Source organism: Cucurbita pepo, chromosome LG04 (assembly GCF_002806865.2).
Source record: "Cucurbita pepo subsp. pepo cultivar mu-cu-16 chromosome LG04, ASM280686v2, whole genome shotgun sequence".
NCBI lineage: Eukaryota > Viridiplantae > Streptophyta > Magnoliopsida > Cucurbitales > Cucurbitaceae > Cucurbita > Cucurbita pepo.
Window position 1 is genome coordinate 11,305,776 of NC_036641.1, and position 22,140 is coordinate 11,327,915.

Below are 22,140 nucleotides of genomic sequence, written 5' to 3' on the forward strand. Positions count from 1 at the left end.
AAAAAAAAAAAAAAAAAAACCACAGGATATTCTTGGCGATATTGGGTCAAATTTATTCTTGGAAGATGAAATGTGGGCTTGAAACCCCAATGGGCTATTTAGAGCGACAATGTGGCCGGCCCAATAAAAAAATGGGCTTGTACAAAAGCAGCTCAATTAGGCCCATGTAAATATTGAGGCCCAATATATGGGCTTCACCGACCTAACTCTGGGCCTTATAGAATCGCAATCTTTTTATCCAGGCCCAGAAATAGATCCTATACTAACTATTTTGTAAAGCAATTAATAATTTTGTTGCATTATTATAAATAATTTAGATATGATATAAATATACAAAAATAAATCCCTAATAAATGAGAAATCAAATTAGCATTAAGAACAATAAAAAGTCTAAGTGATTAGATGGGCCACAAATGATTTACCACATCGTGTCATCAACCAGCATTGAACTGATAATGCCATATGAGGATGACTCATCGACCCATCTGATTGAAATTTAATTCTTTTATTTTCTTCATCTTAATATCTATTGCAAGAATCAAGGCCCAAACCCATCGCAGAATATTTGACGTTCCTTGCAACTGGGGAGACTGATCGAACCGACTCTTCGCTGCTCTGCTGTCACCACGCGTCTTTCTTCAAAATCCCGCGAATCGGCGCTTTGGGTCTCTAGAGAAATGGCGCGCGGGGTTCGTGATGCGAGGTTTTGCACCGTCGGATAGCATAGGGATTACGAGAGGGTTCCGAAGTTATTACGATCCTTGTAGCTGCAATTTGTTCGGTACGGTTGTCAACTTTAGATAGAATGTGGGTTTTGGGTTTTTGATGGAGTTTATCGCGGTGGGTTATCGTCGAGCTGCTTAATTTCATACTCTGCTCCTTGGATTTTCTCTTTCGGTGCTTAAATCAATTGAAGGGTAGCGCTACAGTGTTCAGGTAAGGTTGCACAAACAGTAAAATTACTCTGTTTGATTATTACCTTTTTGCTACGAACAGAGCAGTTGTTTGTATTCTTAAATTGGATGCAATTGATTGAAATACAGCATGAAGTTACTAGTTCTGTGCGAGGGTAGGAGTGTTTTGTTTGTTTAAATGACATTATCAATTGAATTCATCAGGTCTTGGCCGTCTATTAGATATCTGCTGGGGACGTTTTGGTATGGGGATCTTTCAGCTCGCTATATTGCAAGAAATTTGAATAAGATGGCTGTGGTCAGCAAAACCAGAAGTACGCTCGAGGGGCTTGTTAGAGATAGTTCATTGAAATGGTTGTTAGGAAATCGAAGCTTCTTTGATGAAGAACTTGAAGAAATTGAACGATCTCCTTCTGCTCAGAGGAATTGGATAAGTGAGCTCTCTCCAATTGCCAATGTGGTTGTTCGGAGATGTTCTAAGTAAGTTTTTGCTATCCTTGTAGGTTTTAGTGGTACTTGATATTTCTTTACAACTGTTACTTGGACATCATTTATATTAAACTAGTAAATTAGTGTTCAAGGATTTAAATGAATTGCCTCTCAATCCATTGCAATGTGAAATATGCAGAATCCTTGGTGTTTCTGCTAGCGAACTTCAAGAAAGTTTTAATGTGGAGGCAATTGATTCAATCAAGGGTTCTTCGAATTATGCGAGAAACTTTCTAGAGTATTGCAGTTTCAGGGCACTTGCGGTATCTACACATAATACAGGCTATTTGGCTGATAAAAGATTTCGACGCTTGACATTCGACATGATGATAGCTTGGGAAGCCCCAGCAAGTTCTAGCCTGCCTGAACTTAATGTAAGATTTTGCTTTTATCGGGTTTGCACGTCTGAATTGGAAAATGAATATACTAGATCATTAAGATTCTTATTCTGATCCCATTTAGTAGTTCACTCGGACTGTTCTTAGACGATGCATATGAAGATTCCATGCTGAATTTTTATTTGATATTAATATTTTCAATATTCATCTACAACTGACCCTTGTTACAGATTGCTGAAGATGCATCAGTTGGGGTGGAGGCTTTCTCAAGAATTGCTCCAGCAGTTCCCATAATTTCAAATGTGATCATTAGCGAAAATATTTTCGAGGTGCTTACTACATCAGCTGGTGCTAGACTTCAGTTCTCGGTCTACGACAAGTACCTGAGCTCATTAGAAAAGTAGGCCCCTTCCAATTTTTTGTGTTTATGCATCGAAGTTGCTATTTTGTTAGTTCTTTAAGTCTAATATCACATGGTCATCTTGATAGGGTTATTAGAAAAATGAAAAGCCTATCAGAGTCGAACCTTCTTCTGTCTGAAAGATCATTAAGAGAAGAAAGGATTTTAGAAGTGGATGGAACAGTCACCACACAACCAGTTCTTGAACATGTAGGAATTTCTACGTGGCCGGGTGAGTCATGGAATGATTTGATTAACTTCGTTCTTCGATATCGTTGGTGCAAATGAATGGATATGTTAGGAGCAGGCAGTATATATAAGATAATATTTTGAAGATCTTGCTGTTAAATTTCTTTTTTCACCTCTTTATTTTGTCATCTGCGCAGGTAGGTTGGTTCTGACAGATCATGCACTTTACTTCGAAGCTCTTCGTGTTGTGTCGTTTGACAAGGCAAAAAAATATGACTTATCTGATGATCTGAAACAGGTTGTCAAACCTGAATTGACTGGACCATGGGGTACTCGGCTCTTTGATAAGGCAGTTCTGTATAAGTCCATTTCCTTGTAAGTTCCTTTCTTCTTGGCAAGCCTGGGCTTGATTGGGCTAATGGTGCAAACAACTTATTATTATTGATTTTCACCTCTTTTTTTGTTGGTAAATGTGACTTTTGTAGATCAGAACCAGTTGTGTTTGAGTTTCCCGAACTCAAAGGCCATACTCGTCGAGATTTTTGGCTGGCAATCATCCGTGAGGTCTTATATGTTCATAGATTTATCAATAAGTTCCAGATCAAGGGAATTCAAAGGAGTGAAGCTCTCACAAAAGCTGTACTTGGAATTCTACGTTTACAAGCCATTCAAGATATATGTTCTACACCGTCTCTTGGGTGCGAATCGCTTCTCATGTTTAATCTTTGCGATCAACTTCCAGGTGGGGACTTAATATTGGAAGCCCTTGCTAATATGTCAGACATGAAGGAGATTGACCGAACAAACAAATCTAGTTATGAAAAGGGTATGTACTCGATTTCATCGTTTGATTTCGTTTCTCACTTGGGATTCGGAATGGGAACAGCTTTGACCGATTCCAATGAAAATGAGCTTGTTGTGGGTGAGATTGCTGTTGGAAAAATGACTCCATTGGAAAGGGCAGTCAAGGAATCAAAAAACTGTTATGAAAAGGTGGTGATGGCTCGAGAGACGGTCGATGGAGCAAAAGTAGATGGCATCGATACTAATTTAGCAGTGATGAAGGTATTGATCATCTTGCCTATTAGAAGATTACTTTTAATGCAACTCGATTCCGAATCTTAAATGTTCAGATGTTTCATATAATCTGTATCAGGATGTACTGTTTTAAATTATTGCATTGCAGGAATTAATGTTGCCGGTGAGTGAAGTTGGGAAGTGCCTTCTTTCTTTGGCACTATGGGAAGATCCTATGAAGTCTTTGGCGTTCTGTGTGGTCTCCAGTTACATTATCTACAGGTAAATGTTTTGCATTATGGGAAGCTCCCATGAAATCTGTTTGAACTCCAGTTCGGTTATTCTGATTTAGAATTTGATTTACAATACAGCGATTAAGACGAACTTCTTTGTCATGTCATTCTTTTCACAGGGACTGGCTGTCCTACGCAGCTGCTCTGCTACTCGTGTTCTTGGCAGTTTTCATGATGCTAAGTCGACTTTTCAACCAAGGTAACCCAGTCAATGAAGTTAAGGTCATAGCACCTCCAGCAATGAATGCAATGGAGCAGCTTTTGGCGGTTCAGAATGCGATTTCGCAAGCTGAAGAGTTCATCCAAGACGGGAATATCGTTCTCCTCAAGCTGCGTGGCTTGCTGCTCGCCATTTTCCCAAAGGTTGGTTCGAAACCAGTTAGTTCATTATCTGCTGCTGATGGATTACTATGCAAACCAATTCTTTGAATTCCATGATTGAATCCATCGTATTTTGTTGAAATGATCATCAGGCCACAATGAAGTTCGCAAGTTCCCTTCTAGTGATAGCCGTAACTCTGGCCTTCCTTCCCACAAAATACATAGTTTTAATGGTGTTCTTGGAGGCCTTTACCAGATACTCACCCCCAAGAAAAGCAAGCACAGAGAGATTGACAAGAAGAGTTGGGGAATGGTGGTTCAGCATTCCAGCAGCTCCTGTTGCTCTTGTCAGGGAAAAGAAGGAAGACAAGAAGAGGAAATGAAATGAACCTTTTTTTTTTTCCTTTGTAAATTATATGTATATGTATTTTATGGAATTTTTTTTTTCTTAAAAAAAAAAAAAAGACTTTAAAATAGCATAAATAATGGGAATAAAACTTGGAAAGAGACTTTTTAAAAAAGAACACAAAAGAGTTCTTCATTAGTGAAGAAACAATTACATCAGATCAAAAACTTGAAACGAAACGAAAAAAAGATAAAAACTGGAGAAATTATTCCAATGTCGCCTCTCCAGCATTCATGTATGATCTTCCATCCTTATTGCCGAACTGCATCTACCAAAGCATAATCCACTTCTAAATCCTTCGATAAATCACATCGAAGATGAACAGAGAGAGATTGTTAACTCGAACAAAATGATCAACTTACCAGAGAAAATGGAAGAAGAGGACTATTCTAACCGACGTAGAAATAAAGCCACACCCAATTTGGCTTTGAACTCAAAGTTCGGTTGGTTGGGTTGGATTTTGGAAATACCGCTCCAATGTTGTTCTATGGAATTGAGGAAATAAATCGAAATTAGTTCCCTAATCTAGAGGATTATATTCGGGAATTAAGAGGAACGATAATCTTTTTTTATTTGCATCAAAATCAAATGGAATCAAATAATCCCTCCCCAAACTCAACTATCAACACAAACAAAAAGCCCTAATATTCGCCATATTCGCAGAAATCGTTATTTCCGTTCAGTGTAGAATTAGTGGACGCAAGAGATTGGATGTTAGGAGCGCCAAAGAGCAAGGAATCGTCGTAGTTAAAAAACGGCTGATTAGAGCACAAAAACTCCGTCGAATTCGGCCTGTAAACCGGAATGTTCGTTAGGTAAGAATTAGCAAGTTGTGGAGGAGGTGGCGGTGGCTCGAAGATCGGCGGAGCAAAACACGAATTAACCTGACCTTCCACCACGCCGCCGCTGCAGCAATTCTCCTCTGTCACAACGGACGACGATTCATTATCATCACTCACAACGGCTTTAGATCCCTTATTATTCTCGTCGCCAGATTTCGTCGCCTTAGGAGAAGCTTCTTCATCGGATCGAGACATTCCAGTGAGCTTTTGCACCAACGCCATAAAATCTCGAGGATGCGTGTGGATAATTTTGGGAGAATGCGTGTATATAATCACCGGATGACGCTGCGGCGGCGGCTTGACAGAACCTGCGACAGCAACAGCGGCGGCGACGCCATTGACAAGCTGCGAAGAAGTGGAAGACGAAGACGAAGAAGGCGAAGTAGAATTAGACGACGAAGATTTCCTAATGAAATGAGAATCCTTATTGATCTTCAATGGAGGCGGACACAAAACCTTGGCATTGTTGTTGGTATTGGCGGTGCTCTGATCCCTCTTCCCATTAAGCGGTTGTTGAGGGCTCATAATTTTAGACTTCAATCTCGGATTTCTCAAATCCTCACCTCAATTCGATTTTCTTTTCATTTCATTTCACTTTTCATTAACAGAAAATGCACCTGAAACAACTCGCCAGATTTTGCTTATATACGCAACGGAAACTTATCCGCTGCATCCAGGACCATCATAAACAACAATCTTGCCACGTCAGATAGCGGTTACAGGACCATCATAAACAACAATCTTGCCACGTCAGATAGCGGTTACGTTTTTCGAGATGATGTGGCCGTGTTCTGAACTGTAATCCCCCAATTTGTCAGGAGTAAATGCCACGTGTTCGTCAAAACGAGGTAGTAGGTGGATTTTAGCGAGTTAGTTATAAATTAATTTGCTGAAAATTAACTTTTTTTTCTTTTTTTTTTTAATAGTAAAATTTAATTATTTTTTAATCAAATTTAGCTCAAATTTTAATTGGGTGTTAACCATAGGGCCCAGGGAATGATAAAAATTTGGACTTTTTCTTTATAAAAAGTTAAGAAATGATAGGGAGTAGGAGTGTACATTCAACAACACGACAACCAGACCAACCCAATCCAAACTACAAGGGTTGGGTTGGATTGGATTAGCATTTCGAGTAGGGTTGGGTTCATTTTTCTGAACCCGAAATGAATCGATTTCGGGTTCGTGTGTAAAACCCTCGGGTTGACCCAAGCCAAATTCAAATATATAAAATATATTAAGATCTTTCATTTACAATAGGTTTGCCAGAGTGGTACATTGAAACACTCATTACTAATGGCAAATACATGTTTTTTTTTTATTTTATATTATATATATTTTTTATTTTTTATTTTTATATTATATATATATATTTTTTATTTTTTTTATATTATATATATATATATATATATATATATATATATATAAATACATGTTTTTTTTTTCTTTTATATATATATATTTTTAAAAAATACCTTTCTAACCATTATATGTTCATAAATTATATATATAAGGATTAGATATATAATTTTAAAAATACCCTACTAATGGCAAATACATGTCTTTTTTTTAATTTTATATTATATATATTAAATATATATGCAAATACATGTTTTTTTTTTCTTATATATATATATTTAAAAAAAAATACCTTTCTAACAATTATACGTCATAAATTATATATATATAAGGATTAAACCTACCAAATAATTGTAAATTTTAGTTTAGAATTAAGACAATTAATTTTAAATTTACCTACCAAATAATTGTAAATTTTAGTTTAGAATTAAGACAATTAATTTTAAATTTTAGTTTAAATATATTTGAAGAAAACCCAATAATTTTATACATATTCACACATTATGTTGTAATATATTTATTTTTTATTTGTTGCAATGTTATTATATTTCTAAATTCTAGTTTAAATACAGTAATTTTAATGTATTTATTTTCTATTGTTATTACAGTATCACAATTTATATATATATATATTATTTTTCTAATAGTTTATTTATGTTTATCAAAATTAGGTATAAGTAAACATATTTTAACTAAAATATATTTAAATGTTTTTTTTTATTTTTATATTAATATCTTTAAACTTATCATTTTTATGGTTTATTTAATTTCATGATATATCCTTATATTTTTTCTATTTTAACTCATTTTCAAGAAATGTTCGGTTTTCTTTAATTTTATGACATGTTGAACTATGTGAATATGTCACAATTTTCACTCGAACTATGTTAATATGTTACAATTTTTGTTCGTTGTTTTTTATTGATTCTTTTTTTAATAATTATGGATTGATTTGTGTTTGTTAGTCAATTTTTAATATAGTCTATATAAGATTGTATCCAAATAATTATAAATTGTGTATAAATAAAACTTAAAAAAAAAAAAATTAACAACCCAACCCGAACCCAACAAAAAATGGAGGGTTGGGTCGGGTCGGGTTGTGAAAAGTTTTGAGTTGAGTTGGGTTACCAATCCCACAAACCTTAACTTTTGGGTTGGGTCAAAAAAATAGCTCAACCCAACCCAACCCGGACCATGTACACCCCTAATAGGGAGAGGGTAACAATCCTTTTTTTTTTTAATCAATAGCATGCCATGCACGTCGTTCATACTATTCACTATTGTACTTTAATGATTTAAAGAGAAAAATGATACCCATTTCATGTTTCACTCAATGAATTTGATAGCAAATTCAATCAAAAAAATAATTGCATGAAGAAATGTATTCCCAAATCACTCTGTTTTTTCTCTTTCATCTGTCAAATCGGAGATGTTCATTTCCATTATGTGTGGACTGTGTAATGTGACCCACTTCCCCTTTTCTCCTTTTAATGTTCTATCTTCTTTCTTTTACCTGAATATCTCACTATCTTACATTTATGCCCCTTTGCGTTCCTATTTCCTCTGTCTTTCCGAAATTATGGGTCGCAAATTTATGTTGTTCTGTGAAGAGAGTGATTTAGTTGGGTGTTGAGGCAGTGAAGTGAAGGGGAGGAAGATGAACCCTTTTAGGCTCAACGTTGAAGAGAGTGTTGAGCTTTTGCGCCATGCTGCTTTCGATAAGGCTGTTCTTTTCTGTTTGGTTCCTCTGTTTTTTGTAGGTTGGGTTTTTTCTTTCTCTAATTGGATTCCGCTAGCTATTGCGGTGTGGGCGACTTTACAGGTAATTCTTCCACTTCTTTACCCATAATTATTCCGACCCAAGAACGTTTTTCTTTTGATCATCATGATTTAATGCGATTTCTTGTGAGTAACGAAGTGAATGGTCGCCTCTCTTCAGGTTTTGCATAGTGGAATTGTTATGACTTGCGAATTCCAATTGTGTAATTTGTATAACTTAGTTTAGCAGACTAGAATCCAGCTATTTCTTTACCTTCATAGCTTGAATTCTGTACTTAGTATTCTGTACTTGGTATTCTGTACTTAGTATTGTATAGATATTGTTCTCTCTAAGCTAAACGCGTCTCCTAGAGAAGTGGCCACACTTTAAGAAATGTTTCGTTCCTCTTCAACCAACCAAGGTGGGATCTTACAATCTACCAAGGTTTTAAAACGCCTCTACTATGGAGAGGTTTCCACACGGTTATAAGACATGTTTCGTTTCCTCTTCCTCTTCAATCGACGTGAGATTTCATAATCCACCCACCTTGAAAGCCAGCGTCCTCACTAGCACATTTCTCAATGTCTGATACCATTTGTAATGGTCCAAGCCCACCGCTAGTAGATATTACCCTTTTTAGGCTTTCCCTCAACGTTTTAAAACGTGTGTACTGAGGAAAGGTTTCCACACCCTTATAAAGTAAATTGTTTCTTCCTATTTTATCAGCGGGAGATAACAAAAGAGGATAAGAGGTGTTCTTGTTTCATATTCAATATTTTTTCATTCCAACTTCAGTTGTTATTGGATTGCTTTCCCGAACTATTAATTTGCAGCAAAGCAATTGGTTTATAATTTTAAGTTTCTTCTCCATTCTTTCATCTGCTGTATGTTCATTGGGTGTAGCCAATTGGGATTCTACAACGCGACAACATATGAAATCTTGACCTTTTTTTTTGCAGTATGGGAGTTTCCAACGTCAGCTACTAGTAGAAGAATTGAACAAAAAATGGAAGCAAATTGTATTGGACACCTCTGTAATGTTCTTCAATTCAATAGGAGCACATTGATAACATCCAAAAAATAGAAAAGATTTCAAAACCCCTGATGGATTTCACCGTTTGAACTGTAATCTTATTGTCTTATCTCTTACAGCCCACTACACCACTGGAGCATTGTGAATGGTTGAATAAGCTGTTGACCCAAATTTGGCCTAATCACATCAACCAAAAACTTTCATTGAAGTTCTCTACTATTGTTGAGGTGAAGCTTTCATCCTTGCTTTCACATGGAAGTGTCTGCATAATCTCTCTACTGATATCAACTTTTGAAATTTTTTATTGCTGCAGAAACGATTAAAGCACCGGAGGTCAAGACTTATTGTGAGTTCTTATTATATTCTATAATGCTTTTTATAGAGTTGAATAGCTTCATCAACGTCCATATTGAGGAATGATCCTTGCAGGAAAGAGTAGAACTATTGGAGTTTTCTCTAGGTTCATGTCCCCCTGGCTTGGGTCTTCGTGGGACACAATGGTCAACATCTGGTAATCAGGTTTGCCTTCTTGTTTAACCTTCCCTCTACAATATTATGAGCAGACCATTTTAAAACCTTGAGGGGAAGCCTGCTAGCGGTGGCCTTAGGCTGTTACAAATATATTATCGCTTTTGTTCGGACATTTTGATGTTTGGCCACTTTCTTGTTCACATGTATAAATGGAAGCACATGTTGTCTTAACATTAGAGTTAGTTTTGTTGTCCTGCAAGTTTTCTGCTATCAGTTGACGACCAATACCCGGATACCAAGGTATTTATTGTGCTCTCTGTGTATGCCATTGCAGAGAATCATGCGTTTGGGTTTTGATTGGGACACAAATGAAATGAGTATCATGTTACTTGCCAAATTGGGCATGCCATTTACTGGAACTTGCCGGATTGTTATCAACAGCATTCACTTAAAGGGTGATGTATGTGAAGTACTTTCCTAACCCTTCTTTCCTTACGCATAGAGACTATTTATGAGATTTTATCAAACCATAACGACATCGTTCTTGACACAGCTTCTCTTGAGACCAATCTTGGATGGGAGAGCGATTCTGTATTCATTTGTTTATACTCCAGAAGTAAGAATAGGAGTTGCTTTTGGAAGTGGTGGAAGCCAGTCGTTGCCTGCAACAGAGCTACCTGGTGTATCTTCCTGGCTGGTAAAATATCTCATTCCCTTCAAGAAAGGAAAGAACTTTTCAAATGAATACAAGAGGGTTCATACCACATTCTTTTGCAGGTTAAACTTCTAACGGACTTTATAGTAAGAACAATGGTCGAACCTCGACGCCGCTGTTTCCCCTTGCCAGCAGTCGACCTCGGTAAAAAGGCTGTGAGTGGTACAATATATGTGACAGTCATCTCAGCCACTAAGCTTTCCAGGAACAGCTTGAGAGGAAACTCTTCCAGAAAGTCACTGAGTACCTATATGAACAGTCCACCAGAAGAAACCTTAACTGATAAGGAAGACTTACAGACATTTGTGGAGGTAGAAATTGATGAGCTAAGTAGGAGAACTACAGTAAGATCAGGCTCCAGCCCTGTATGGAATTCAACATTCAATATGATCTTACATGAAGATACAGGAACTCTTCGGTTCAATCTTTATGAGTCTAACCCAAGCCATGTGAAGTATGACTATCTAGCCAGTTGTGAAGTAAAGGTGCTCTCTTGACTATCTATGTTGAACTAACTTAGCTTCAGCTGATTCATTTTCTTTTACATCTTGAACAGATGAAGTACGCTGCTGATGATTCCACAACATTTTGGGCTATAGGATCTGACTCTGAAGTAATAGCAAAGCACTCTGAGTTTTGTGGAAAAGAGGTTCAAATGGTTGTCCCATTTGAAGGCATCGATTGTGGGGAGGTATGATGTTCGTTACTATCTTCCTATTTTCGTAATATCATAATCCCCAAGCTTAGCTCAATTGGTTAAGACATACGCCCGTGACCTGTTTTGCAGTTAACTCTGAGACTTATAGTTAAAGAGTGGCAATTTTCTGATGGTTCACATAGCTCGCATAATTTCCTTACATCTCAACAATCGGTTAATGGGTCCTCGAACTTTCGTACAAGAACTGGAAGGAAGATTGGCATTACCATTGTAGAAGGAAAAGATCTTAGTTTGAAGGATAAATCAGGGAAATGTGAGACATATGTAAAACTGGAATATGGGAAGGTAAATCTTTAATCCCTTCTTCTATTAAAGTTTAAGAACAGGAACAAAAAACAAAGAACATGAGAAGTATACTCAGCAGACTTCCTTTCAGGCTCTCCGGAAAACAAGAACTGCTATGTCTTTGAATCCTAATTGGAATCAAAAGTTTGAGTTTGATGAGATTGGAGGTGGTGAATACCTGAAGATCAAATGCTTTGGTGTGGATATATTCGGAGATGAAAATATGGGTACTGCACGAGTAAATCTGGAAGGAGTTCATGAAGGAATAGCCAGGGATGTATGGATCCCCCTAGAAAAAGTAAATTCTGGAGAACTAAGGCTTCTGATAGAGGCAGTCAAGTTGGATGACTATGAAGGATCGAGGGTATGGTTCATAATGTTTTTCTGGCTTCATGTGGAAAATATGAACTGGGTTTGCATAACAATTGTTTTCTGCTTTCAGGGTTCAAACACCATCTCCAGTAATGGTTGGATTGAACTTGGTATCATAGAAGCTAAAGACTTGGTTGCTGCTGATATTGGAGGAACAAGCGATCCTTATGTGAGAGTGCAATATGGAATCTTGAAGAAACGAACTAAGGTTTGAGAAACTAAATAACATTATTTACGTCTTTTATGTATTAGGAATCACGAACCTCCACAATTGTATGATATTGTCCACTTTGAGCATAAGCTCTCGTGGCTTTTTCGGAAGGTCTCGTATCAATGGAGATGTATTCCTTTCTTATAAACTCATGATCAACCCCTTCCCAACAATCTTCAACAACCCTCCCCTCGAACAAAGTACACCATAGAGCTTATCCTGAATTTTATGGAGCCCTCGAACAGCCTCCCCTTAATCAAGGCTCGACTCCTTTTCTCTGGAGCTCTTGAACAAAGTACACCATTTGTTCGATACTTGAGTCACTTTTGACTACACCATTTTTTCTATTGACATGGCTAAGTTAAGGGCATGACTCTAATACCATGTTAGGAATCACGAACTTCCATAATGGTATGATATTGTCCACTTTGAGCATAAGCTCTCGTGCTTTCTTTTGGTTTTTTCAAAAGGCCTCATATCAATGGATATATATTTCTTCGTTAATGTAGCCGGATCTCTTGTGTTGCTATCAGTTTTTGTTGATGGGATGTGTTGCAGGTTATTTTCAAAACTTTAAATCCTCATTGGAATCAGACCTTAGAGTTCCCTGATGATGGAAGTCCTTTGCTGTTGCATGTGAAAGACCACAACGCTTTACTACCCACATCGAGCATTGGCGACTGTGTTGTTGAGTATCAAAGATTGCCTCCAAACCAAATGGCTGACAAATGGATACCTCTTCAAGGGGTGAAAAGGGGGGAGATCCATATCCAAATCACAAGAAAAGTCCCTGATCTAGAGAAAGACAAAAGATGCAGTTTAGATTCCGAATCATCTTTTACCAAGGCACATCAAGTTTCAAGTCAGGTGATGAATCATCCCTTCTTCCATCATTACTTCCACGCGGTCTTATAGACCGAACCCGGTTTAGATTTTAGTTATGAATGTGACTTTCATTTCCCGTGTTCTTTAGATGAAGCAAACAATCAGCAAGTTTCAGACTTTGATCGAGGATGTTAATCTCGACGAGGTTTCGGCGTGCTTGAGCGAACTAGAGAGCCTGGAGGAAGTGCAAGAGGAATACATACAACAGCTTGAAACAGAACAAAGGCTTCTGATAAATAAGATGAAGGAGCTTGGCCAGGAAATTCTTAATTCTTATTCACTTAGTAGGAGATGTTCTTGAGTGTTCTTCAGATACGTACATACATAGCTCTGTAAGATTCATGAGATTTTAAAGTTAATGCCTTTCCATCACACTAAGCTTATTGTAACTTATAAAATGTACAGTTCTTTCCTTTTGGTGTTTATCTTAATTAAAGACATAATAAGACATATTTATCTTAATTAAAAAAAATTAGTTATTTTAAATAATTTGGCTTAAAAACTAATTATTGTATTTTTTTTTTTAATAATATATCTAATTTTATCTTATTTCCAAGAAATGGGTGAAAGCAAAAAAAAAAAAACTACCAAATATAATATTTGTTATATTAAAAAATTAAATGGTATTTAAAAAATCCATTAAAAAAAAAAAAAAAAAAAAAAAAAAAAAAAAAAAAAAAAAAAAAAANGCTTTCGCAACTGCCAAACTATCGGAATTGCCATTGAAGAACTCACTTCCACTGTCCTCTCACTCGCGTACGCTTCTCTCAAACCCGAATTTTTCTTTTCCGATTCCAAGAACATTTTCTTCTCTCAGAACTCCCACTGAGCATAGCGGCAAGAGAAACCCTAAAACCTCGCAGAAGTCTGGACCCTCTTCTTCTTCGTCTTGGGTTTCCAGGTGGCCTTCTGGGAGCTCTCGGAATGATCGGAAAGTTGAGAAGAAGGTAGCCGAAACGACACGAGATGATCGAACTGATCGAGCGAAGAATCAGACGGAGTACTTGGATAAGAACAAAGGGCAGAGTTCAATTGAGCGAATTGTTCTTCGCTTACGAAATTTAGGGATAGGATCAGATGATGAGGAGGAGAAGGAGGAGGATGAAGAGGATAATGAATTGGATTCTTTCGAGGCAATGCCGGTGACTGGGAAGGAAAAACTGGGGGATTTACTTCAACGTGAATGGATTCGACCGGATGGCACATTGGATTCGAATAAGGATGGGGAGGATGATATGGTTTTACCATGGGAGCGAGAGGAGGACAGGGAGGAAGAGGTGGAGGGTGGAAGCGGGTTGAAAAGGAGAAAGATGAAGGCTCCGACGTTAGCTGAATTGACAATTGAAGATGAGGAGCTGAGGCGGCTGAGGAGAATGGGGATGTTTATTAAAGAGCGGATTAATATACCGAAAGCGGGGATTACACAGGCAGTGCTGGAGAAGATTCATTTGAAATGGAGGAAGGAGGAGTTGGTGAGGCTTAAGTTCCATGAGGAGCTTGCACATGATATGAAGACAGCCCACGAGATTGTAGAGGTTTGTTACTGAATTTGATCCTTTCTTTGCGGAATTCTCATGATATGTATTCTAGTCTACTTTGTGTAAATAAACACTCGAATGAAGGCTCACTAAACATACAAATTCACATAAACTTCAATTGTGAGAATTTTGGTCCACAGGGTTGGAAATTTGGGATTGGATTGATGTGTGGAAACATGTTTTCTTGAACTGATATCTCGAGGTAGAATGAGAGATGGGTATTTTAATGTTTCTCTGGTTTTGCCTAATAAACAGAACTTCATATTGTAGCACCTTCTATCTTGTTCTTGGTTTTTGTTAATGAATGCATGGAGCATGTAACTAATTACATGGTGTGGTGACCAGCGACGAACTGGAGGATTGGTTCTTTGGAGGTCTGGAAGTGTTATGGTAGTTTACCGTGGTAGTAATTATGAAGGGCCATCTAAAACTAAACCCCCTGCAACGGAGGGGGATGCGGTATTCATCCCAGATGTTTCTTCTGCTGCTACTTCGACAATGAGTGGCAATGTTGCCGTTTCAGCTCCAGAGAAGGCTAAGTTGCCTATTGGGGCTCCAAAGTCTAATGAGGCCGTGTCCGAGGAAGAGGCTGAATACAACCAACTAGTAGATGGTTTAGGTCCTCGTTTTGTTGAATGGTGGGGCACAGGAGTTCTTCCTATTGATGCTGATCAGCTTCCTCCTACTGTTCCCGGTTACAAAACACCGTTCAGGCTTCTCCCAACAGGAATGCGGTCCCGACTGACCAATGCAGAGATGACTCAAATGAGGAAACTTGCAAAATCCCTACCTTGTCATTTTGCCCTTGGTACTTTTTCATGTCCTCTAATTTTGTTGCACGACTCTGTTACGAAAATAGTATTTGGTGAAGATTTTCGTCTAAATCCTTACATGCAGGGAGAAACAGGAACCATCAGGGCTTGGCAGTTGCTATACTTAAACTTTGGGAAAAGAGCCTAGTAGCTAAAATTGCTGTTAAAAGAGGTATACAGAATACCAATAATAAACTCATGGCTGAGGAGATAAAGGTGCCTTTCATGTTTCTTCTTTTTTCTCCTCCTTTTTATTTTTTCATATGATGAATTCGATTCCGTTTTTAGCAGAAGTTGAAAACAAAAATCCCATGTTACTGAGAAACCCTTTGACCTTTGATGTACCTGGAGTCCTAGAATGGATCATAAGTCGTCTCGATAAAATTATATTTTACTTACTTACGTTACATATTTTCGATCTAGACGAGTTATTTGTGTATTAGTATCATTTTCACTATAAGGTTTATCTACAATGCAGAACTTAACAGGAGGTGTGTTACTGTTGAGAAATAAATATTTTATCGTCATATACCGTGGAAAGGATTTTCTCCCAACAAGTGTAGCCACAGCTTTGGCAGAAAGGCAGGAATTAACAAAACACATTCAAGATGTGGAAGAGAAAACTCGAAGTAAAGTGGTCGAAGCAACTTCATCGAGCAATGATGGACAGGCACCTGCAGGTACTTTGGCTGAATTCTATGAGGCTCAGTCCCGATGGGGAAGGGAAATATCTGCAGAAGATCGTGAAAAAATGATTGAGGAAAGCTCCAGAGCAAAAACTGAAAGACTTATCAGACGAATCGAACATAAGCTTGGTGTTGTAAGTACTATCGATTTTATTTTGTCCCAGAACATAAGCTTGTTCTTCTCATAGAATAATCAACTTTGATCTTTTAACAACTTGATGGGTAGGCCCAAGCAAAGAAACTTAGAGCAGAAAAGTTGTTATCTAAAATTGAAGCGTCCATGATCCTCTCTAGCCCTGATGATGACCAAGAAACAATAACAGAAGAGGAACGGGTCATGTTTCGGAAGGTTGGGTTAAGAATGACCGCTTATTTACCTATAGGTGAGCAAAATTAATTTGAAAATAGAAACATATCAATGAATAAATTCTAAATTCTTATGAAGTAATCATGATTTTCCAGGCATTCGTGGTGTCTTTGATGGTGTTGTTGAAAACATGCATTTACATTGGAAGCATAGGGAACTTGTGAAGTTAATTAGCAAGCAAAAGACACTTGCTTTTGTGGAAGAAACGGCAAGGTTGTTAGCGTATGAGAGTGGCGGAATACTAGTTTCGATAGATAGAGTTCCAAAAGGATATGCCCTTATTTACTATCGAGGAAAGAATTATCGTCGACCCATCGCCTTGAGGCCAAGAAACTTGCTTACAAAGGCAAAAGCATTAAAGCGTTCGGTGGCCATGCAGCGCCATGAGGTTTCATTTTGTCTATTACTTTATCTTTTTGGTGTTAATCATCCATGAATCCCTGATATACACCTTGTATCATCCTTCTGAAACTGTGTAGGCTCTCAGTCAGCATATATCTGAACTCGAGAAGAACATAGAGCAAATGAAGAAAGACATTGTAAGTTGGAAATTTTCTAACTCTGCAGAACATTGTCTTCCCTGCAAAGTTACATAGGACTATTATTTATACATGAGTGTGTAGCTCGTATGGCATGGGGTGGGCTGGCTTTAGCTCCCCAAACTGATCCCACCCCAAATAAAATAGTACTGTCACGCGTCACCTGATCTTTTGTTTGATATCATTGTTCATTGCCAATCGTAGGGCGTCAACGAAGATTCAGAGGACGAGAGGAACTGGTCATCTCAGGATGGACCTGTCTCAGAGTCTTTCCAAGTGAGTTTCCTGACTGCTATTTCCCTATATAAAAATTGAATAGAAGTGTGGTAAAAATACGCATTATGATCTGAAGGATGAGGAAGCATCTTTGTCTGCATTTTCGGATGATGAGAATGACGAAGATGAAAATGACGAAGATAGCGAGTACGAAGAGGATGAAGATTTTGATTTTTCCGACTCAGAAGACACTGATGATCCAGTGAACTAAGTAGGGAGAGCATTTCCAATTTGTGAACAGATGGAATGTTCTTATTGCATTTGCATATTTCAGGTACTCCATTCTTCCCCTTAAATCATGTTGTTTAATTGCCTATGATCATGCTGCATTAGGTGCTGGATATCTGATTCTTGTAACGTGAGATTACTTTAAAACATTTCTCTGGAGATTGTTACCTTTTGTGGTACAGTTCAGTCTAGGATTTACCTCCATGTTAAAGAGTTGAATTTAATCACATCCATAGTTCTTCGTTTCTCCAATACTTTTGAACCTCCTCGTTTCGTTTCCTCAACCAGGTCGAATGATGTGGAACATGTCAACCCTGGACTCGGTGTCGCCTAAGCCAACCCAAAAATTTTCGTTGCCATTTTCCATTGAAAGCTGGTTGTAAAAGTGTTCCTGCTGGCTAACTTATAAGAAGCCCTCCATCATTTGCTTCAAGTTCTAGCCCATATGGGTTTGATCTTTCCTTTTATTTTCATGTAGATTGGATGCGGATAACTTCCCTCTTACAAAATGCAAGATCCATATATGAATTCAGCCAATGGCCCAATTTTTTCATCCTAATTCTTGACCAATATCTGGTTCATGCCACTTCCAAATGGTTTCTTGTGTATGTGCTACTCTAGTTTTGTTCAACAGGTTCATAAAGTAGGATCAAAGAGCCAATTTGGGTTCTTTGTTTGACTAGTTCTTAATAATTGAGAGCTAGAGAATTTTTTCTTCTTCCTTTTTTTTTTTTTTTTTTTTTTTTTTTTTTTTTTNTGAAAAAGTACATATTTTGAGACTTTCTCGGTAGAAGAACAATCATCTTTGTAATAGTATAATCATAGAGTGAAAGTTTGAAATGTTAGAAGAAATAGTTAAGTTTAGAATTCCGCCTAAAAAAGCTTTCAACCATGAAATACAATTGCACATGGTACCTACATGGCTATTTTTATTTTTTTAAAACGTTGATGGAAATATTCTATGAATGTATGGGCCACCATGCACGTGTGAATTCAGTTAAAGCAATGTGAAACTCAAAAGTCAAACAATTAGGTTTTACTTTTGGAACTTCTTATTCATAGGGTTTAGAAAGTCAACTCTTTATGATCATACATATCTCGGTCAATTACTTTGAAAAATACACATCTCCCCCCCCCNATATCGATATGGATAATCTCTATGTTTTTAATTATGTAACGACCTAGGTTCAGGATTCAGAATTTGGATTTGACACTTTATAGCTCCAGTATTTTCCTACAATGTGTCATATTATTTCATTTTCGAGAATTCGAAATTTGGATTTGGCATCTGATAGCCCTAGCATTCTCTTGCAACATAGTCATATTACTTATTCTTCGCTTTTAAGAGTGAAAACTATCCCCCACAAACCAATACGAGTCCTTCTAGCATATTTTGTTCTCACTCACATGCATGTTAGGAAAACCAACACAAGTCCCATAGAATTGCTCCAAGTACGCTTAAGAATAATGTTCAAGCGGTTGAGCCCCTAAAAAGGAAGATGCATTCTTTTAAGCATTTCTAAGTCATTCTATCTTCAGAATAGCTCTCATTTGGATGCAATCTTAGTTCATTCACATACCCCTCCCATCCGGACGAGTATCACAAACTATTCAACAAAATCATATATTTAAAATTTTATATATACAAGAAATTTCATAACATTTGGATGTTTGGTCACTCATTTTCGAATCATATACAAAACCAAGTTCATTGACACCCTATTAGATTTAGAATATGGGTCAAATTCTAAATTCAATAGTCCATAAAACTTTTATTTATTCATTCATTTTGTTATGATCGCTCTAGTTTTTGAATCAAATCTTATTTTTAATATCCAATAGATTAGGTTTTGGAAGATTAATAACCTAAAAGGATGGGTATACATATCATGTCAAGATTGGATTAACAAAGACTAATATGTGCTTATATTTGAAACAAAAGGACCTGGGGTTTCTCCCCAAACCCTTAACACTGAAATGGATTTTGGTTCAACATCAACATGAACATACAACATTTTCAACTAAACCCTAAAACTTCACATTCAAATTACATATACCTAAAACTTCCCTTATTGGTCTCACATATTACAAAGAGCGTTAATGAGCGTGCCTTTTTCACCAGAGGGAGTCCAAGTTCAATGGTTGCTCCTGTTGTTGTTGTTGCGGTTGTTGTTGTTGTTGCGGAGACTCGAAAACTTTGGAAGAAGAAGAAGAAGCTTGGAAGCTCAAATGGTTAGTTCCAAATTGAGAATGGTTCATGGTTCTAAGTTGCAATGCCTTGAGAAGAAGGGAATTCATTGAAAGATTTGAAGTTAAAAGATTGGGATTAGGTGGCCATGATGAAAGTGAAGGAAGAGTGGTAATTGAAGCTGTTTGATCATTCATTGGTGCACCCCAATTCATGTTCATGTTCATGTTGTTGGTTTCATATGCTTGAGCTGAAATATTATTGCTGAAATTTGATAATTCAATATCTCCAAATTCATTCACAATTGAGTTTGTATCACATGGAGATGAAAGACAAGGCTGAGAGGACGTTGATTGCTGTGCCTTTTTTGGTGGATTTTGCTTCTTAAACACCCTGCAAACTACCCATTCTTCCTGGGAAAAGGTACGAAAGTTCTCTATTTATAATCAAATAAATTACAAGGATATGAAAAGATCAAATATGATATATATATATATATAGTAAACTATAATTCAGTACTACGAACCTTGGAGGGTTTGAAAAAATGGTTGTTTTCGAGGCGGTATTCGTGCATGACCCAGTTACTTTTCTCGCCTCTAGGGGCTCTTCCCTTGTAAAAGACAAGGGTTTTTTTCATTCCAACCAACGCACCACCTCCAAAGATTTCCTTGTCCTTTCCTGTTGTCTTCCAATAGCCAGCTTCCGTGGCTCGATTTGTTCGAAGCCCTGTTGGATACTTTCGATCTCTCAAGCTGAAAAAGTACCATTCTTTCTCTCCCATTGAAGCTTTGGCTGAATCATACAAAAACACAATAAAACACCCTCCAAATCGAGACAATTCGGGCTCACGAAAAATAACCCAACTCAAATTATAAGAGTTGGGTTGGTCTGAATTGTCGGGTTAAATGTACACCCCTATCTAAAACGCTAGAAATGTAATATAATATACCTGGGAGATCCCAAGGCTCGTTCTTGTTGAGATCGACGACCGCGATTACTTTAGAGGTAAAAGAAGAATCAGAAATCTTTTGAGTGAGGTAATAAGAAATGAGTTCTTCATCAGTAGGGTGGAATCTGAATCCAGGAGGGAGATTATCGTCCATTGAAGAACGCTATCGATTCTTTTCGTGTCGTCGGGGTTTTTAAGAAGAAGAAGAAGCTTTGAAAGTCGAAGCGAGATGGGGTTATAAATGGATGAGATGATAATCTGAAGAGCCTTGAAGAAGAAGCTGGGAAGCTGCAGCCATTACCAAGACTGTACTTTTATCTTGTTTATTACAGCTAACACTTTGACAAAGATATGCATGGAAATATGAGGTTTTTTTCTTCTTCTACAGATAGCAAAATGACCAAAATGCCATTGATTTGCATGAACAATATATAATGAGTACCTGGTATTTGAGGTATAAAGAGTATAAAATCCAAATTCCAACCACCTTTACCCATTCTTACCCACCCAACACCCTAAAAGCTAAACCTCAAATACAGATACTCTTATGTAAAACGGTACTGTTAAACAAGAAGTAAGTATTTACTCGATGATCGAGCTCAATTTAAAATGCAATCAGAGAGGTGTGAGAAGATTTGTTTATCTCCTACTCGTATTGATATTGAACTCATTATGAGACGTGTATAGAACTGTAAGATGGTGGTTTTGAAACGGTAAAAATGAAAGATTTTGTTGTTTAATTAGCGGATATATAAATAAGGTTATATTAAGGGAAGTAGTTAAAAGGGTGACCAAACCAGATGCAAATCTCTGGGTTTCTCTCTAATTTCATTCCTAACTACAAACTTTCAATGTATTACGTAATCAAAATCTCTTACGCTTTCTAGAAACTCACCCACGTGTGTATTTATTCAAATTATCTCTCTTTTTCACTTAATTAAATCTTTAAACCATTTAATGCTAAAGTTGTATTAATAAACATTTTGGTACATTAATATATTATGTTAACGTGAAATTGGGTTTTAAGGAGGAATTAAGATGCTAACCATATGAATTAACAGAATATAATTCATTAATCCTCAACTTAAACGCTCTTTATGTCAACTCAGTATTCATGTAGTGATGATTATGAGTGTTTAAAGTTTCACACTTTAGTCATCAAATCATTCTATTTAGAGATGAGTATACAAACAAGTGAGAAGAAACCTTAGTGGCAAAGCTTAGAACTAGTAGGCGCTTCAAACGAATTTGTAATAGTTCAAGTTAGTAGACACGTTTTAAAATCGTGAGGTTGACGGCGATATGTAACGGGTTAAAGTAGACAATATTTGTTAGCGGTGGGCTTGAATGATTATAAATGATATCAGAGCCGGACAATAGGCGGCGTGCGAGCGTCCCACATTGGGTGGTTTCAAAGCTAGACACTGGGTAGCGTGCCAGTGTCCCACATTGGGTGGTTTCAGAGCTAGACACTGGGCAGCGTGCCAGTGTCCCACATTGGGTGCGTTCAGAGCTAGACACCGGGTAGTGTGCCATCATCCCA

At 37.3% G+C, this 22,140-nt stretch overlaps 5 protein-coding genes across 8 annotated transcripts; 3 read left to right on the forward strand and 2 right to left on the reverse strand.

Annotated features, from left to right (window-relative positions):
* The first annotated feature begins 536 nt into the window (after positions 1–536).
* Positions 537–4,398, forward strand: LOC111793424. The gene is made up of 10 exons (XM_023675287.1): positions 537–936; positions 1,119–1,394; positions 1,543–1,777; positions 1,972–2,141; positions 2,231–2,373; positions 2,528–2,705; positions 2,816–3,395; positions 3,517–3,629; positions 3,760–4,003; positions 4,114–4,398. The coding sequence occupies exons 2-10, from the start codon at positions 1,204–1,206 to the stop codon at positions 4,342–4,344; spliced, it is 2,085 nt and encodes a 694-aa protein (XP_023531055.1). The 5' UTR covers positions 537–936; positions 1,119–1,203; the 3' UTR covers positions 4,345–4,398.
* Positions 4,399–4,918: 520 nt separating this feature from the next.
* Positions 4,919–5,740, reverse strand: LOC111793427 (VQ motif-containing protein 20). The gene has a single exon (XM_023675294.1). It carries the CDS (start codon positions 5,732–5,734, stop codon positions 5,009–5,011), a length of 726 nt encoding a protein of 241 aa, XP_023531062.1. The 5' UTR covers positions 5,735–5,740; the 3' UTR covers positions 4,919–5,008.
* A 2,326-nt stretch (positions 5,741–8,066) lies between these two features.
* LOC111793428 (synaptotagmin-5-like) lies at positions 8,067–13,426 on the forward strand. Of its 4 annotated transcripts, none has more exons than XM_023675295.1 (14): positions 8,067–8,387; positions 9,284–9,358; positions 9,477–9,584; positions 9,671–9,703; positions 9,787–9,876; positions 10,163–10,297; positions 10,382–10,525; positions 10,606–11,028; positions 11,100–11,234; positions 11,331–11,546; positions 11,626–11,910; positions 11,989–12,126; positions 12,688–12,996; positions 13,103–13,426. In XM_023675295.1, the coding sequence occupies exons 1-14, from the start codon at positions 8,223–8,225 to the stop codon at positions 13,313–13,315; spliced, it is 2,469 nt and encodes an 822-aa protein (XP_023531063.1). In that variant the 5' UTR covers positions 8,067–8,222; the 3' UTR covers positions 13,316–13,426. The 4 variants fall into 4 exon arrangements, with proteins under 4 accessions (XP_023531063.1, XP_023531065.1, XP_023531066.1 ...); XM_023675297.1 differs by having other exon boundaries at positions 10,163–10,288; XM_023675298.1 differs by having other exon boundaries at positions 8,068–8,387; positions 11,638–11,910.
* Positions 13,427–13,700: 274 nt separating this feature from the next.
* Positions 13,701–18,046, forward strand: LOC111793365 (CRM-domain containing factor CFM3, chloroplastic/mitochondrial-like; the record flags this gene model as incomplete). The annotated part of the gene is made up of 10 exons (XM_023675207.1): positions 13,701–14,549; positions 14,898–15,360; positions 15,450–15,580; positions 15,843–16,184; positions 16,277–16,433; positions 16,513–16,805; positions 16,897–16,956; positions 17,161–17,232; positions 17,309–17,506; positions 17,749–18,046. Coding segments are annotated over 9 exons (2,502 nt in total), but the record flags the coding sequence as incomplete, so codon positions are not given.
* Positions 18,047–19,575: 1,529 nt separating this feature from the next.
* Positions 19,576–20,807, reverse strand: LOC111793185 (NAC domain-containing protein 100). The gene is made up of 3 exons (XM_023674960.1): positions 20,598–20,807; positions 20,175–20,440; positions 19,576–20,061 (listed from the first exon to the last, which is right to left on the reverse strand). Exons 1-3 carry the CDS (start codon positions 20,749–20,751, stop codon positions 19,576–19,578), a joined length of 906 nt encoding a protein of 301 aa, XP_023530728.1. The 5' UTR covers positions 20,752–20,807.
* Between the last annotated feature and the right edge of the window lie 1,333 nt (positions 20,808–22,140).

Bases quoted from the DNA above. Each gene is read 5' to 3' on its own strand.
- LOC111793427 (XM_023675294.1), bottom strand. From the start codon at position 5,734: ATGAGCCCTCAACAACCGCTTAATGGGAAGAGGGATCAGAGCACCGCC.
- LOC111793185 (XM_023674960.1), bottom strand. From the start codon at position 20,751: ATGGACGATAATCTCCCTCCTGGATTCAGATTCCACCCTACTGATGAA. The intron at 20,441-20,597 runs GTATATTATATT...TGTATGATTCAG, and splicing joins CGAGCCTTGGGATCTCCCAG to CCAAAGCTTCAATGGGAGAG. The intron at 20,062-20,174 runs GTTCGTAGTACT...ACCTTTTCCCAG, and splicing joins ATTTTTTCAAACCCTCCAAG to GAAGAATGGGTAGTTTGCAG.
- LOC111793428 (XM_023675295.1), top strand. From the start codon at position 8,223: ATGAACCCTTTTAGGCTCAACGTTGAAGAGAGTGTTGAGCTTTTGCGC. The intron at 9,359-9,476 runs GTAATGTTCTTC...TATCTCTTACAG, and splicing joins AAATTGTATTGGACACCTCT to CCCACTACACCACTGGAGCA. The intron at 9,704-9,786 runs GTGAGTTCTTAT...TGATCCTTGCAG, and splicing joins ACCGGAGGTCAAGACTTATT to GAAAGAGTAGAACTATTGGA.
- LOC111793424 (XM_023675287.1), top strand. From the start codon at position 1,204: ATGGCTGTGGTCAGCAAAACCAGAAGTACGCTCGAGGGGCTTGTTAGA. The intron at 3,396-3,516 runs GTATTGATCATC...ATTGCATTGCAG, and splicing joins CTAATTTAGCAGTGATGAAG to GAATTAATGTTGCCGGTGAG. The intron at 4,004-4,113 runs GTTGGTTCGAAA...AATGATCATCAG, and splicing joins TGCTCGCCATTTTCCCAAAG to GCCACAATGAAGTTCGCAAG.